This window comes from Canis lupus, chromosome 15, assembly GCF_011100685.1.
Source record: "Canis lupus familiaris isolate Mischka breed German Shepherd chromosome 15, alternate assembly UU_Cfam_GSD_1.0, whole genome shotgun sequence".
Lineage (NCBI taxonomy): Eukaryota > Metazoa > Chordata > Mammalia > Carnivora > Canidae > Canis > Canis lupus.
In genome coordinates this window covers 39,068,931-39,086,551 of record NC_049236.1, presented here as the reverse complement: position 1 = coordinate 39,086,551, position 17,621 = coordinate 39,068,931, and the positions used below count along the sequence as shown (strand labels likewise).

Sequence of the window (17,621 nt, the reverse complement as noted above, 5' to 3'; positions counted from 1 at the left end):
GAAGCCTGCTTCTCCCTTTGCCTTTGTCTCTGCCTCTCTCTCTGTGTCTCTCATGAGTAAGTAAAATCTTTTTTTTTTTTTTAAAGATTTATGTTAAATCCCCTCATCCCACTTTGGGTGGGAAAATGCAATGTCCTCAAGATATCTATAGAATCCACAGGAAATCTAGCCTTGGTTCTCATGATCACCTCTTGCTGCAACTCCTGTATGTGTAGGACTTTCGATTTCATTCATTTTTCTCACTTTGTGTCTATTCTTGACTCTCTGCCCCATGACTACTTAGAATAAGTACCATACCCTAGTTACTTGTATCAAAAAACTTGTTCATCAATGTTAATAGCAAGTTGTTCTTAATACAAAATACCTAGGAAATGTTTAAAAGTCCACTGTCAGGAGAATCTGTAAATGAATTATTGTATACCTATACAGTGAACTCCTATACCAACCACATTGAAAATAAATGAAACTCAGAAACATAATTTTGATTGAAAAAGTCATAGAAGAGCAAGAATATCTTATACTATTCTTATGAAATTCAAAAACATATGGTACAAAACTATTTATTTATTGGCACATATATAGTTAAATTTCAACAACAATCCAAGGAATTACAAATACGAAGTTCAGAACAGGAATTAGCCCTGGTTGGGGAGGGGAAGGAAGGGTCTGGAAGGGGGATCACAGGTGGAAAGGGGTGGGTTTCAATGGTAATGTTCTAAACTGATTAGTGGGCATGCATAAATTTTATTATTTTATTCCATCACATACCCATCCTCTTATGAGGGATACTAGTCAGATATTTTGTTGAGTGTGCTTTTTTTTTGGACAATATGAAATTTTTGAATAAAAAAGCATAGTTTTGCTATCTTTGTTTCAACATCTTCTTCCCTTGAGGCTTCACTTTCCATAAGGAGACAGCGTACTGTAGACTTTTCCAATTAGAAGTAATGACGCTTTCTTCAGAAGCAGAAGAGGGTGCACTTCACTGTTGTTTAAAATATATTTTTCTTTCCCTTGCACACACCCACATGTCCACATACACATTTACAGAGGGAAGCAATCTGGGAGGATATGCACCAAAATGTTACTATTAGTTATCTGAGCATGCAGCATTTTCATGGATTTTTTTCTTTCTTTATATTTTCTAATATTTCTGTTATAAGCAATATACTTCATTTTTAAGGGGACAGCAAAGTAACATCCTGTGTGGTTAAATTTGAGAGTATTTTTCAAGGCCATCTAGTCTTCGTATTTTTTTACAGAGTGTAATTCCAATCTAACCAAATCCATAAAGAATAGGTTGTTCTGATTAACAGGTTATTCTGATTTTAGGATAAACTAGGGCTTAAACTAGAGACTTTTTTCAGGATTCTTTATAATCTTATTGTCATAATCCCAATTTTTTTCACTTTTGATATGCAAAACAGTAAGGAATACCTGTAAATAGTAATAATAACCAACCTAAGCAAAGTAATTTATATCTGAACAAAGCATAATTATTTCCCTAACTGGTAGTTAGAATTTGTTAACAAGGACATTAGAGAATGTTCAGTTGATCAATAAACATTTATTAAGCACCTACTACCTGGCAGGACTTGTATGAGATTCTGGGGATAGAGTGGTGAACAAGACAAATTCCAGCCTCATAGAGTTTATAGTCATCTGTTACATCCACTTTACAATGTGTCTTGTAGATAATTTTATCGATAGTTCTTCTGAAAGATTTTCAGTAATGAGGAGTTTCTTCTGTTGCTTTCTAGTGTATTTCTCAGCTATTGCTACATTAGTACATTTTTATTTAGAAGACAACCAATATAATGAATTCATTAAACATTGGTTTTTGTTTTTGTTTTTGTTTTTTGTATTGATTCAAATTCGCCCTTTTGACTTATAAACATTGGTCTTTATTCTGCCTTTAAGAACTTTGGAGTAAATCTACCACAGCAGCTTTTCCTCTTTCCCTGCTTCATAGGACAGCTCTTTAGGGATAGCCATTCAAATATATTGAGAAAACTGTTATGTTGCTGTAAGGCTTCTCCAGGTTAGAACACTGCAGGTCCTTTCATCATTTCATCTGTGACATGGTTTTTAAATCATATGCCATCTTGATTGCTTTTGTTTGGATGCTTTCTCCTTTGTCATCCTTTGTTGTTAAAAATAAATTACTCCCAATTTCCTGCTTTCAATAGGGTAGAGTGAACCTAATTGATTCTTTGATGTGTGAGGGTCTGGTATGGTCTGAAAGCAATTACAATGACCTTGAATACTTACTCTACAGTACTGTAAATATCACTATAGATAAACTAGGAGCTCATACTAAATCTTTATTGACCCTTGGACATATCTTGGAAGATTTTTTGAAAAGAGTTTATTTTTTTTATTTGTCTTTTTCTTTTGATAGTGAATTATGCTTTGTAAAGGTAAAAAATACCAAAAGGAATGATTAATTGTGAAATTCATTATGCAGATATATTTATCTTCCCTAATAATCTATGGATTTTCTGAGGACAAGGATTATATCTTTTTTTTTAAGATTTTATTTATTTATTCATGAGAGAGACAGAGAGAAGGCAGAGACATAGAAAGAGGGAGAAGCAGGAGCCCAATGTGGGACTCGATCCCAAGACCCCAGGGTCACTCCCAGAGCCGAAGGCAGATGCTCAACCACAGAGTTACCCAGGCATCCCATAAGGATTATATCTTTCTAGTGTTTAAAAATCTCTAGCACTTAGCATAGTCCTAAGTATATATGATAGGTGCCCAATAAATATTTGTTGACTAATTAATGCTTGTATAAGAAATTAAGATCTTGTGAAGTAAAATGAATCCTTACTTTTAGAATATATCAAAGAATCAGTAGTATTGACTTGAACCTTAATTTTATCCTAACCTGGAAAGAGAAACCTTAGTATATTAGTTAGCAGTGTTCCCCCTACAAAATACTAGTGTGTTATGTGGAAATACTTTTACCTCTAAATGACAAAAAACAAAAACAAAAACAAAAACAAAACAAAATGTTAGCAATGGCTCAAACAATTAAGAACATTTGTACTTAAGAAGCCTAGTTGGGGCGCCCTGGTGTCTCAGTGGGTTAAGTGTCTGCCTTCAGCTCAGGTCATGGTCTCAGAGTCCTGTGATCCAGGGAGCCCCAACTCTGGCTAATGGCTCAGTGCAGAGTCTGCTTCTTGTTCTCCCTCTGCCTCTCCCCTTGCTCATGCTCTCTCTCTAAAATAAATAAATAAAATCTTAAAAAAAAAGTCTGGAGTAACTAGTCCTGGGGTTCTCTCAGTAACTCAGTAACATCATCAAGGTCCCAGGTTCTTTTCATTGTTCTGTTGCCATTATTAGCCTGTTACCCTTTTGATCTTAATCTTATTGCCTTAAGTTAACAAACATGCCCATCCTACCTGCAGATATTAAGACTGCACCCAGAGAGAGGAACCTGAGGATGGCGAATCTGTATAAGAGCCTTATTGCGTTTCTTTTCTCTGAAGACAAATATTTTCCCAGAAGCCTCTCTTCAATCCAACTGGCCAAAATTGAGTCATATGGCTCTGGCTATCTCTAGGAAGCAGACAAGGGAGTAGAGTCTTGGGAATGACTGTTGATTAGCTAAACAGCAGTTTATGACACAACTAGAAAATCATCATATACTGCAAAAAGAGATCATGACAAGAGATCATGAACTTTACTACATCTGTGATAGATTCAGGGGAACCAAACTGTCAGGACCCTTCCAAAAAGATCAGTGATGATATTGGGTTATATGATGGCATAACTTATTCAAACAGATGAATCAGCACCTCTTAATCACTTTTGGAAGAACTGATGAATCTGATTATCTTTTCTAGTTTTTATAAATCAAACAAGCTGTGTCTTTATCACAAAGCTATTTTTATTTTTTCTCCTTCCTTTCAGGAGTCCTATCCAAAGAAGAGGAATTACACTATGGAAATTGTACCATCTGCTTCTCTGGATACATTTCCTTCAGAAAATGAGAACTTTCTATGTGATCTCACGGACATAGCTGTTACAAAAAAACCTTGCTCCTTAGAAATTGCAAGGGCCCCTTCTCCAAGAACTGGTAATATTTCTTTTTTGTTTGTTTGTTTAATTTTTAAATTTAAAAAATTTTTTAGAACTGGTAATATTTCTTAAAATTGGACCAATTTAATATGCATGCTTGTATATGTGAAGATATATCATTAATATTTTGATTTTCCACAATATTTTGAACATGAAAGTACTTCAGTATAGTCAAACTTACATTTTTTGCATTTTGTCCAGGTAGGTCAGAGTTTTTGAGATAGCATCTCTTAACTTCTTGACAAGAGCTCTCAAGGAGTGATGCTACTGTGGTGAAGGTACTTTGAAACCTTGCAATAGTGAAAAACCTCTAGGTCAAACACAAAGCTTGAGGTCCTTTTAAAAATAAAACCTTGGGGTCCTTTAGAACTTAATGGCAGATTTGGTAGCAAGGTCTTTTAATATATTTTTCTGTATCCTGCTTGCAGATTATTGAGATGTACTCAGGTACTTTGTATATTTTATGCCTTTTATGGTATTTTCAGATCTACAATTTTATTTGCATTATAAATTAGTGCACAGGGCAAGTAAATATTATGCACATTTTACTGATAAGGAAATTGGAGCTAAGTGTCTTATTTAAAATCAGTACATGAGGGGGCCTTTCTTGAACATAAGTGTTTGACTATCACCATATCTGCTTTTCGTTACTTCACCACTGCATCTAAGGAAGAATGCAGGATAGTAACATGAAATCTAATGATGGAGGAACCTTTCAAGTGGGTTGTCAACATATTCAGTGCTGCAAAGGAGTTATAAGAGAAACTCTAAAGAGGCATTTTAGGTTTGATAACCCAATTGCTGTTTAATTTTGAAAAGTAAGTTTTAAAAGTGTTGAGATAAAACCAGATTTCTGGAAGTTAATAGTATGATACTGGAAAATGGGAGTGGAAAGTACATGTTACCCTTTTGAGAAGATTAGAAGTAGACATATGATAGTAATATGAGAAGAAAGAGATACAAGGGAGAAATAGCTAGTTTATTTTGGGATAAGTACGCCTTGGCCAAGTTTAGAGGTTAAAGGAATTTGCTGATGGAGACCAAGAGATAAAAGATAAAAAATAACAAGAAAGAATAGAATGAGTGGGGAAGACTGAAGGAGACTAACAAAACACAGATATTGCTTCTCCCAGAGAGAGGAGAAGATAGAGCATGGTTATGAATATAGAGAAATTCTGAAATATGTTGTTCCAAATGGATTAAATTCCTTGGTTAAGAGAAAAAGCCAGTGGCTGAAAAGAAGGGGTAGATCTTGAGGAAGGTTAAAGTAAAATTCAAAAATGCTACTTTAGATAATAAGCTGAGAAATTTTATAGTAGTGGACAAATAGGTTTTTGAGCAACATTGAGGAGAGAGTGTTGTATGAATCATAAGCATGCAGGAGGAAAATCTTTGGGATAAGGTAATAGCATGATAGAGAAAATACTTGAAATTCATTGAGCATTTACTAAGTACCAGATGCTGTTCTGAGTGCTTTATATACCTTATTTAATATAATTCTTATGACACTATAGGGTGAGAATATCATTATTATCACTTTACAGATGAAGAAACCATGACACTGAAATATTAGGTAACCTCCCACAGTTCTGTGTTAATAAGGGATAGACTTGCACTTGGGTTGTCTTTACCCTTAAATTAAAATACTCTGTTATGCTGAATTATATGTAGGGATGAAATATAGTTGAAATCATGAACCACATGCCAAAATTCTCAAGAGACGTGAAGGTATGACTGGAAGTCCACATATGGTAGCAATAACACCAGAAAAAGAATGTTATAATAGGATAGCATCATCTTCAGAAGAGCAGCAGATTTGGAATAGTGGGTGATGAGAAGCAGTCACGGAGCGTGAAGACAGTGCTGATCCCCAGCTACAGCAGTTGGTAGGAATGAAAACTCTTCCATGGGAGGGGTAACCAGGAAATGCTGGGCAAGTCAGGGGGAAAGCTTGGTTTATAAAGGAAAATGGAAGGCGTGAATGAAAATGTAAAAGAGCTTTAATTAGGGCATAGGGAAGAGGGGTGTGTTGGAGGTGGTGGAGGCAGGAATGAAAGAGTCAAGGAACATAGGTATTTATTCATTAAACAGACAAAAGCTAATTGAGTTCCTTCATGTACCAGGCAGTGTTCTGTATGCTGAAGATACAGGGATGAAAAAGACACACATCCAGGTAACAAGGCTGATTAGGCTTCTCCTGCTGACAAATAAATATTCTGGCTGAAAATAGAGTAGAAATACTTCTGAAAAGCATTAAAAAGGTGATAGGAAAATTATATAAGTTGAATAACATTTGAATTAGGAACTATTTATTTATTTATTTATTCCTGCACCATTTTATTTTTTTAATAAATTAATTTTTTATTGGTGTTCAATTTACCAACATACAGAATAACACCCAGTGCTCATCCCATCAAGTGCCCCCCTCAGTGCCTGTCACCCACTCATCCCCACCTCCCACCCTCCTCCCCTTCTACCACCCCTAGTTCGTTTCCCAGAGTTAGGAGTCTTTATCTTCTGTCTCCCTTTCTGACATTTCCCACACATTTCTTCTCCTTTCCTTTATATTCCCTTTCACTATTATTTATATTCCCCAAATGAATGAGAACATACACTGTTTGTCCTTCTCCGACTGACTTACTTCACTCAGCATAATACCCTCCAGTTCCATCCATGTTGAAGCAAATGGTGGGTATTTGTCGTTTCTAATGGCTGAGTAATATTCCATTGTATACATAAACCACATCTTCTTTATAGGAACCTTTTTGGAGTCAGTAGGTTAGTAAGATATAATCAAGCCAAACATTGGTGAAGGTAGGAAGTTGGTGGATACTAAAGACTTTTGTCCTGAGAGAACTTTCTGAATCTCCTATTGAACTCTGGTGCTTAAGGCCTCATAAACCTTAAGGTTTATGTACAGAAAAAAAAATCTCTGTGCGACTTTAATAGGAAATTCTTCCTCCATAGAGCTGGAACTCCAGGAACTCACTTCACAGTAATTAGAAATAATTCTGCCCCATAACACCCACCCAAGGAAAGGGATTTGTCATGGGAAGAAGGAAGGAAATTCCTGAGGTATTACTACCACAAACTGGTCCTCACACAGATTTGTACCCAAAATTTCTATCACTTAAATGGTACAAAAAATGTTAATCCATGAACTTAGTTTAAAGTAATACCCTCAGGTATCAATCAAGCAGAAACAAATGTAATTCCTCTTGAGAAGAATATACTGTTTTTCTAGGGCCCAAATAATCTCTATAAATACTTTTCTGATTAAAATTATTTGCAGTGTATAACAGGTCTATAAGGAAAGAAACTCTGAAATCAGAATCACAGGAACAAGAAAGAACAGATCCACACATGAAAAGACTTCAAATATTGGAATTATCAGAGGGAGGCTAAAACATGATGGTGCTATTATAAACACACACATACACACAGAGAAAAACTACCTCAAATTTAAAACACAGTAGATAAGTAGAATGGCAGATTAAATTCAACTGAACAGAGATTTAGTGAGCTTGAAAATTAGGGCAGAAGAAGTTTAACAGGATGTTGCATGGAGAGACAAAAATGAAAAACATGAAAGCGAAGCTAAGAGACTTGGAGGATATACTGAGAAATTCTGAAATGTCTATTTAAAGCTTCAGAAGGAGAGGAGCAAGAGAACGAGGCAACAGTAATATATTTGAGGAGCTAATTTTCCAAAAGGCAAAAGGCTTGTTCTTGCAGTCACGTGGAGGTTGACAAATGAATAGCTAATTCTAAGAGTATAATAAATGTTAAGGCAATGTTATACAAAGTGCTTTGGGAATAGAAAAAAAAAGGAACATTTAATGTCACCTGGGAGCGTGGGAAGGACTTCCTGATTGAGATTATCTGTGTCCATTATCTATTGCTATTTAACAAGCCACCTCAAAACTTACTGTCCTAGAGAAACATCAGTCATTTAGTTTGTTCACAGATCTGCAAGTTTGGCCAAGTTCATTGGACAGGGACAGCCAGTCTGTGCCACTTGGCATGAGCCAAGGCTGCTCAACTAGGGGAGAAAGGACCCGTTTTCAAGATGGCCGATTACATGGCTGGTGAGTTGGTGATAGCTCAGAGGTTGGCTGGGCTTATGACCTGAGACCATTTTTTCTCTTATGACTAGACTGTGAGAGCAAGCATCTGAAAAGAACCAGCGGAAGCTGTATCATTTTTATTATCTAGCCTTAGAAGTCACAGACCATACTTCTACTATAGTTCCATGTCTACTCAGATTCAAGGGGGGAGACCATGAGCCCCACTTCCTACTGGAAGGAGTGTCACAGTTACTTTGTAAGAAAATATGGGAGATACCTTTGCTGCCATTTTTGGAAGAGACAGACTTCCACTGTCTGCCCGTTGGGCACAATAATTTATATTCTTTTCCTATTCCTTTTCCTAAGCAAATTATGCTTGTTTTCTTCTTCAGGACTTCCAATCATCAGCCTATTAAAGCATGAGCTCCAAGTCTAGGTTCAGGTGTGCATGAATTTCCCTGGGGTAGTTCTGATGGTGCAGATTCTTGACTGCCTTTGCTCTTGGCAGTGATGACCTAGAACTACACAAATTATCAGCTTCTTCTCCCACGCACCCAACATATAATAGTGAGTCAGGTGTGGAGAACCACAGCTGCCATGCCCATTTCCCCACAGGGAAAACAAGGCACATGGTGGCCACTAGCCTTTGACAATTCTGAATGTAACCACGTACAGCTCCTTGATTAGGATTCAGTCTTATGGCCTAGGAATTATTCTCTGTGGCACTTGGTCCAACTATCTACATCATTATTTTCCATAAAAAAGTAGCCTGTGTTTATAGCTGAGTATCCTTCTTTCTTGCTTTCTGTCTGTTAAAGATTAGGAGTCAAAAGAGCTCTTTCCAATTTACGTTTCTGTTCTTCTAGTTCAGGCTGATATAACTTCTTTTAAAGCTTTGTGAACTTTTTGTGTTCCAATTAATATTCCACTCCATTAGACAAAAGCTTATGTTTCAGATAAGCTCCTCTCTGCTTTGGGCTCCTTTTGAGATTTCTGTGAGATAATGTCCTTGAGATTCTTAGGAACCCTATTGTTCAACAGGGAGAATCTGTGACTCATGCCCTTAAAAAAATGCTTTGAGGGTCTTTCGTCTGGCTTTTTTTGGAAGTGAGATTCCATACAGTACCACCAGATAGCTTCCTTAGGCCTCGACAAATGATGTTGTATCCCACCCAGATTTGGTCATCGGCCTTCTTCATTTGAAAATTGTGTGCCATTTGGAGCAGCTGCAAATGAGAAATGGTTTTGTTTTTGCACCCAGAAATGCCTGGCTCCTTTGTGTTTATTTGATAGGTCATTCTTCACTTCTCTCTTGGCTCGCATATTACCATAGGCAGCCAGATGAAGCTGGGTTGCTCTTTAAATATTCTTCTTGGAAACATCCTTAGATCATAGAGTTCATGTGGTTCATTTTCTATTTTCTGTGTTACTGCAGATGTCAATGTTGCCAAACTTTACACTGCTACAACACAAATGACTCCTTGCTTTTTAGCTCCTGATTGCATTCACTCTCCTTTAAGCCTTTACCAACAGCTTTCTCCTGGTTCTGTGGGCTTACAAGAATCCTCTCCTTGACCCTGATGGCTTCCACAGTCACTCACCCTGAGACCCTTCCAGCTTCTGTCTGTTGCCCAGTCACAAAGCTCATGCCATATGTTTTAGATTTTTGTTATGGCAACACCCCATTTCCAAATATCAGAATCTATTCTGGTCACTGATGAGTGCATAACAAACTACCTTCCTACTTAGTGAGTTTTAAAAAAAATAGTCATTTATTTTGTTTATAAATCCGTAATTTGAGGAGACCTATTTGTGGGGCCAGCTTCTTTCTGCCTCAAGTGATACCACCTAGGACAGCTTCAAGGAGATGTGGAAAGATCCCATTCTCAATATTGATTCTTATTCATGTGGCTGGCATGGCCTACTTATCCTCATGGTAAGTGACAGTGTTCCAAAAGTAACCATCATAAGAGAAGTGAGACAGACGCTGTATTTCCTTTTATGACAACTCAGAAGGCAACATCAGTTCTGTGGTAGTCAAGAGCCTACCTATGTTTGAGTGAGGGAGATTTAATCACCTCTCCCCTTTAGAGAAAGGCTTACTGAAGTCATGTTATAAGAAGATATACTTGTAGCCTCTTTTGGAAAATACAAACTCCCATATATACCTGAGTTGTTTATTGCTGTTATTCTTTTTCAGGTAGGATAAGAGTTAATTTGCATGGATATATGATTTTCCCTCATCGTGTTCAATCACCTAGATTTAGATAAAAGAAGCCAGTTTGCTCTGTTGACCCAGGTTTAATCATAATGATTGGTAGTCTGCATTTTTTACCATGATTGTGAATTTTGGGGGTGAGGGAGTCCAGAACTTAAATGGAAGAATTTTTCTTTTTAATGATAGGGATGAATACAAGTCAGAGCAGTTTCTGTTCTAATTCGAGATGGAACTTTATCAAGTGAACCCCACAGGATTCCTCTCCATAATCAACCTAGCAGGTGGAAGAGCACATCAATATCACTGTCTTTAGTTTGGATGAGGACGGAAACTGTGTCATTTTCCTTTGTTGATTCCATTAACCTGTAGGTTTTGCATGGATCCAATTCCTTCCAGGTTTCACTCTGCTATGCCTGGTCCCTTGTGACTCATACCTAGCTTTGCCTTTTCCCCTCAGGGCCAACTAACTAAGCTAATGAATTCAGTTACTGACCTCTGTGGAGTCTACTCATGTTTTCCCTTTGTTACCAAGTCCTTTACTGACTAAAGGTAGGACTTCCTGATGTGGAGACATCTCTTGGTGTACATGAGTCTTTTAGAAGCCCTCGAATTAAACTGGGTAGACAGCTACCTTACAGTTCCTCATCCACTCAACAAACTCTTATGGGGTACTTACGGTATTTTGGGCATTGTGCTAAATGTTGCTGAAGAACCAGTGAAAGTCCTGATGTTTAGAAGCTTAGAATGTGTTAAAATTAAGGGTCATAAGTGCAATGAGAGAGGTGAGCATAAGGTCTTCTAGGAGGGTAGAAGGGGAAAGACTGAGTGAAAGCTTACTGGAGGGGGTACTGCCTGACCTGAGCCTCAAAGAAAGAGAATTAGATACAGGGATCCCTGGGTGGCGCAGCGGTTTGGCGCCTGCCTTTGGCCCAGGGCACGATCCTGGAGACCCGGGATCGAATCCCACATCGGGCTCCTGGTGCATGGAGCCTGCTTCTCCCTCTGCCTGTGTCTCTGCGCCTCTCTCTCTCTCTCTGTGACTATCATAAGTAAATAAAAATTAAAAAAAAAAAAAAAGAGAATTAGATACATGAACGGAAAGTGTATGGTGTGTGGGTGAATGAGAGACGTGTGCATGGATCCAGAGGCATGGAAGAGCACAGTGCGTTCAGAGATATGACCAATGGTTAAGGCAGAGAATACTACTAAGGAAAGATGCATAAAAGAACAAGAGATGACATGCAGAAGTTTGGATTTCACCTGACGCTTTAAGCAGGGATATCCATGATGTCATGGATATTTGTTTTTAGAACAGTCTCTCTGGAAGCAATATGAAGAATACATTGGACAGAGATAGGGCTTGAGACAGGACGATTAGTTAGCAAATCAGTGTTCAGTCTCAGCCAAAAGAGGGAGAGAGAGAGAGAGAGATGATGGGCAGTACAACGACAATGCCAGCAAGGAGAGGAAGGAGGAACAAAGAGGAGGGATATGAAGGAGTGGAGGTTATCCCTTCTTCCTTTGAAAATTCTGCCATCTAGGAAATAAGTAGCCAAGGAAGCTAAATAATCATATTCTAGGGGAGTGCATTTTATAGTTTTTGGTTAACTGTGCTGATTACATGGCTTCAGTTTACAGATAAATTGAGGATTTCTATACATACAGGAATTGCACTCGGAAGCTTTCCTGAAGAGACTGAGAGATGGAGGGATGACTAGGTCTTTAAAGAGATTGTAATGTGTTGAATCAGGCCCTGCCTCTCCTTTTGGGCTTTTAATCACTAGTACATCAGAATGTAACCTTACTTGGAGAATTTGGAGATAGAGTCTATAGAAGTAATGGAGTTAAAATGAAGTCATTAGGTGGGCCCTCATCCAGCATGACTAGTGTCCTTATAAGAAGGAGGAAATTTAGATACGGAGAGAGAATGCAGAGGAAAGATGATGTGAAGAGACAGAGGAAGAAGATGGCCATCCACAAGTCAGAGAGGCTCAAAATAGATCCTTTCTTCATGGCCCCAGAAGAAACCAACCTTGATTCCAGATGTCTTTCCTCCAGACTGTGAGACAATACATTTCATTGTTTAGGACACCCAGATTGTAGTGCTTTGTTGCAACATCCCTAAGGAGTGATTGCAGGGACTATAACTGAGGGCACACATTCGATCATAGAAGGGAGGATCCTGGGCCTCTGAGGCCAGACACTGCCTGTTCTGCTCATTTCAGAGGCTCGGCACTTGAGGGACTTGATTGTGACTGACAGTGTCATTCAAGGATACAGAATATGCACTTTCACAGAAAATCACAGTTAAGTATGCAAATTAGTTCCCTGTCTGTGATCTTTTCTATTTATTAACCAGCTAAGCCAGTACCAAGTAGATCTCATCCAAAATTAAAAAATCTATCACGTTCACTGGTTTAATTTAAATATGAAAGCAACTTATTAGTAAACCTATATTTAACAAGATTTTACAGTTCAACCAGCAAATGAATGATATTCTTTGCAAGAAGCATCTTATTTACTAATGCCTCAAAGACTACATATTTCATATGAAATAACAAATGCTCTTGAACTAGGTGCATTAAAGATCAGCAGAAGCCCAGTCCTTGCTTGGTGAATTTGCTAAGATTCGTGCTCATGCAGCCAAGATTGAATCACGTTTGTTTCCCTTACTGCAACAAGCAAAGGATCTTACATAGTCACAGTGGGGACTCAATTGCATAAATGAATGAATAATTAAGTGAGTGAATGAATGAATGACTATTCTCTTTAAGGAAAAATGGCTGTAATGGCAGAAAAAGCCTCTATGAAATAGTCAGATGCCATCAAAGATAATGTTTTCTTATCCGCCTTTCATTTAATTTTAACCATCACAGGGGAATTTTTCCATTTTATGGTAACTAGGCAACCTGTTATTTTGAATCCCTTAGTGCAGGCTTTGCACACGATGGATGCTCAATAAATCCATCTTGATTAATGAGCAATTTATAACAACACCAGTGAAGACTGTTTCCAATACTGTTGGAAGAGAATAGATGATCTCTGATAAAAAGGACACAGTCAGTAGTTTCATGCCAGGATAGTGTGGGTCTTGCTTCCTTCCATTCAATTTGCTAATGTGCTTACTGGACTGTGATCACCCTGAAATGAAGATGTCCCTCCAATGAAGAATCCTCCACAACCCACGACACCTCCCCCAACATCCTGAAATAGGTAGTAGTGTGAGAGTGAGTCCGTAACTTATTTATACCAAAATATATATTTTTTGAAATACTGTGGAGCTGCCTTCATTCTAATGCCAAAATTTTGAAATTAAAATAATTCAGACTGGACTAGGGCTAATGTTTATCTTTGCTAAGCAAGTGGGTAGTGTCAACATGATTTCTGTGGGTATGTTTAACTCATTTAGGAGAGCAAACTATATTTAAGCCCCTTGGAAGCCTTCTTTTACGTACAAATACTGGCCTTGCTGATAAGAACCATTTTTATCAAACAGCAATTATTTATTTGGCATTTGCTCTGTGTTCAGTACTGTCTTAGTCATTTATTAAAGTGGTAAGTTGTAAATTTGTAACCCAGTTGTTGGTCTATAGAGGGGCCAAAGAGAGAAAACTAGGGCAGCAGACCTGCAGAGAAATCCTGGTAAATTAACTGCTTCCTTCATCCATATGGAACAGCTTACCAATTTGAAAATATAATCATCTCAGTTTGCTCAAATTCGTGGAAGTTGGCTATATTTAGAAACCAGCATCCTAAACAAAAAGAAAATTATGCTTTTTCCATCAAGTCAATTTTATCTGTACTATGTATGAATAACATGAACTGTAGAATAATAAGATATCTAAACATACAATAAACTCTTATTAAGTGATGATGTTGGAGGTGGGCATTGGCTTTTTATGATGTCATCTGTGGCCTCCTGTAGGGACGTCAGAATATATATACAAAGGAGGTAAACATTCATTAATTCACACATTCATGCTCACTGGGGTACCTCGGTGGCTCAGTTGGATAAGTATCGGACTCTTGATTTTGGTTTAGCTGATGATTTCAGGATCATGGATTGAGCCCCAAGTCAAGCTCCATGCTAGGCGTGGAGCCTGCTTAGGATTCTCTCTTTTCCTCTCCCTCCACCCCTACCCCCTCAGAAAACATAAATTAAAAAATAAATTAATAAAAATAAAAAATAAATTAATGCTCACCACAGTCAAGTGAGGTCTCCACACTGTGTCACATTCCACTCACTCTACTGTACTCTCCTCAAACCGCAGATACTTTTCCATGCCTTGTGTCTCACTCTCAGCAAATGGCCTCATATTCTAATTAGTAGAGACGGAGCTGTGTTGACGTTCTCTACCAAGTCTACAAGGGGCCCCTGCACCCTCCTCTTTCCCGTACCTCCTGTTAGAGTGGAGGAGTTTTCCTTTTAACATGTCTACGTGCCTGTGGCTTCTCATCAGTGTGACCTTTTTGGTCATTTACTCACCCCCCTGATTTTTAATTGTCCTTCCACTGGATTGTACATATTAATATTGAAATCTGCATAAGCCTATTTCATATGATAAACAGTAACAATGAACACTGAAAACAATAAATAACAACAAAAAAGCCCCCTGATTTCCCTTGACTCCTCAGCTTCTCTCCATCCCTCTGTATTCTCAGGACATTAATTTTTTTCCTTTTCTTCCATCCCATGCTACTTTTTTGGGTTCCCATTCCTCACGGCTTTCTCCAAATATACTTTCTAAAGGTACCAATGACCTTAAGATCACAAAATTGAGTGGACGTGTCTCAGCAGCATTCCACAGGATAGTGACACCTCCATCTTGACACCTTTTCTTTTCTCTGCTGTCTAAAGGCAGCTTTCATCTTATTTCACTGTTCCCTCTCCATGTTGACCACTGTCATTTTTCTGGATTGCATTAAACGTTAAGAGTTTCTCAGGTTCAGACAAAGTCCTCCCTATTCTTTATACTTTTTTTCCTCTTCCTAAGTCATTCTATCCATAGTATGACAACATGCTAAAGACTCCCAAATTTTCCCTCCAGGCCATACCACTTCTCCCAACTTTTGCCTCATCCATGTTCCTGTCCGTCCATCTATCCATCCATCTATCCATCCATCCATCCATCCATCCACCCACTGAATATTTCCACCTATATGTCTCAAAGGTGCCTTCACCATAACCTAGCCAAGGCTAAACTCATATCTTTCTCTCCAAACTTGTTTTTCATGTAGGGTTCCTTATCTTAGTAAGTGTTTTAATCATTCATCTGACTGCAGAAACCTGGCTGTCATTCTTGCCATCTCTGTTTCCATCAGCTCTTATATTCAATCAGTCATCAGGTCTTGGAATTTTTAACAGCCATCGATGTTAGGATGAAGTTAACTTTATAACTTACTCTCTATCCCTAATTAAACCTCTAATGTCCCTATTTCTCTACTATTACCAACCACGACTTAGAGATTATTTTAATAATAAAGTATTGTCTTATTTTCCTTCCTCGAATTTATTATTTACGTTTCAGCCAAAATAATCTCTGAAATCACAAATCTGATTGCATCACTCCTCTGGCTAAAACCTTTTAGTGACTTGTCATTGTTCTTAGAAAAATGACCCAAATCCCTAATAAGGTTCAAAATGCCCTGAATGATGTACCTTTCTCTCTCTCTCTCTCTCTTTCTTTCTTTTTTTTTTTCATTTTTAGCCTCATCTTTCACCAATTTCCACCTTCCCACACTGGCCATCTTTAGTTCCTTTTAGTTCTTTAATGGAGGCAAGTGCCTTCCTACCTGTGGGCTTCACATGCCTGAACCAAGTTCTGCTCCTACTGTCCCTTATCCTTCTCTTTCCCCCAAGTAGACAACATATATTCCTCCTCAGGGAAAATTCCTTTGTGGGCGCCCACACACACCCATGCCTCAGACTAAGTATACGGATGCCTCTGTTTTCTTCTCTTTAGCACCTTCTAATTTTACTTTCTATAGTCCGTACTTTGATTGCAATTACACAGTTATTTTGAGGTTATTTTAATATGTTTCAGTTGTTTCTCCAATAAAGTTCAAAATCTTGCCTGTCTGTTTACCCTTGCAATCAGAGCTTCTAGCAAAATCATTGCCACGTAAAAGATACTTAATATAAATATTAATGAAAAAATAATAGCTAATGTTATTGAGTACTTACCTTGTGCGTCTTAATTCATTTAATCTTAAACTGTACATGAAGTAGCTATTCTTTCCCATTTTACAGATAAGGGAAGCAAGTCACAAAACAGTTTAGAGCTTGCTAGAAAATGGCAGGTCTGGAATTTGAATACAGGATATTCAGCTCTGGAGACCAAATTCCTAACCACATTCACAGTTCATGGATTAATTACTTAATTACTTAATCATGATATTTTGATATTCTTTTGAATTTGCCAGGATAAATCTTGAATTTTTCCTTCCAAACAAAATAGGAAGAGTTGGAAACTTGTTTAGGCTTGTGATAAGTCTATAGCATGACTATTTGTGAAGTAGTACTAGAGGATGTTCTAATCAATTTAAAGTAAGAGGATATTGGAGATAACCAAAAGTGAAAACAAGTGAATAATTAAGTAATAATAATAAATTCAAAGAATAGGGGAGCACCTGGGTGGCTCAGTGGTGGAGCATCTGCCTTTGGCCCAGGTCATGATCCTGGGGTCCTGAGATTGAGTCCCTCATCGGGCTCCTCACAGGGAGCCCGCTTCTCCCTCTGTCTATGTCTCTGCCTCTCTGTCTGTGGCTCTCTCATGAATAAATAAATAAATAAAATCTTTAAAAAAATAAATTCAAAGAATAGATTCATCTATAATGTTTTCAAATAATATCTAATTATTCAAATTTTCATAATGACATGTAGTTGCCACTTAATAAAGATCTATTGAATGAATGAATTTATATTTACTATTTGACACAAATTTAGTTGAAAATATTATTGTGTGTATGTGCATGAGAAAAGAAGACCTAAAAGGTATTATATTACTTGTACTATCTCTTGATGCTAAGACATGTTATTTGTTTTCTTCTTCATACTTTTTTGTATTGTCCAAATTTTCTGCAGTAAACACATATTGCTTTTATAATTGGAAAATAATTAAAAATAACAGTCATCTGGAAAGTTAAAATAGATCATGTCAAAACAATTCACTTTTATCTAATTAATGTTAAATATGTGGGTGATCTCCCTCTTTGAAGAAAGCTGAATAGGCTAAGGATACATACTATCT

The 17,621-nt window shown here is 37.5% G+C and overlaps 1 protein-coding gene across 14 annotated transcripts in view; it reads left to right on the top strand.

The window, feature by feature from the left end:
- ANKS1B (ankyrin repeat and sterile alpha motif domain containing 1B) overlaps positions 1 to 17,621 on the top strand; it is a 1,057,476-nt gene that overhangs the window by 399,920 nt on the left and 639,935 nt on the right. For all 14 annotated transcript variants that reach the window (XM_038558749.1, XM_038558744.1, XM_038558739.1 and 11 more), the window contains exon 10: positions 3,919 to 4,084. In XM_038558749.1, the coding sequence (XP_038414677.1) occupies positions 3,919 to 4,084 (166 nt within the window). The remainder of the gene's footprint in view (positions 1 to 3,918; positions 4,085 to 17,621) is intronic.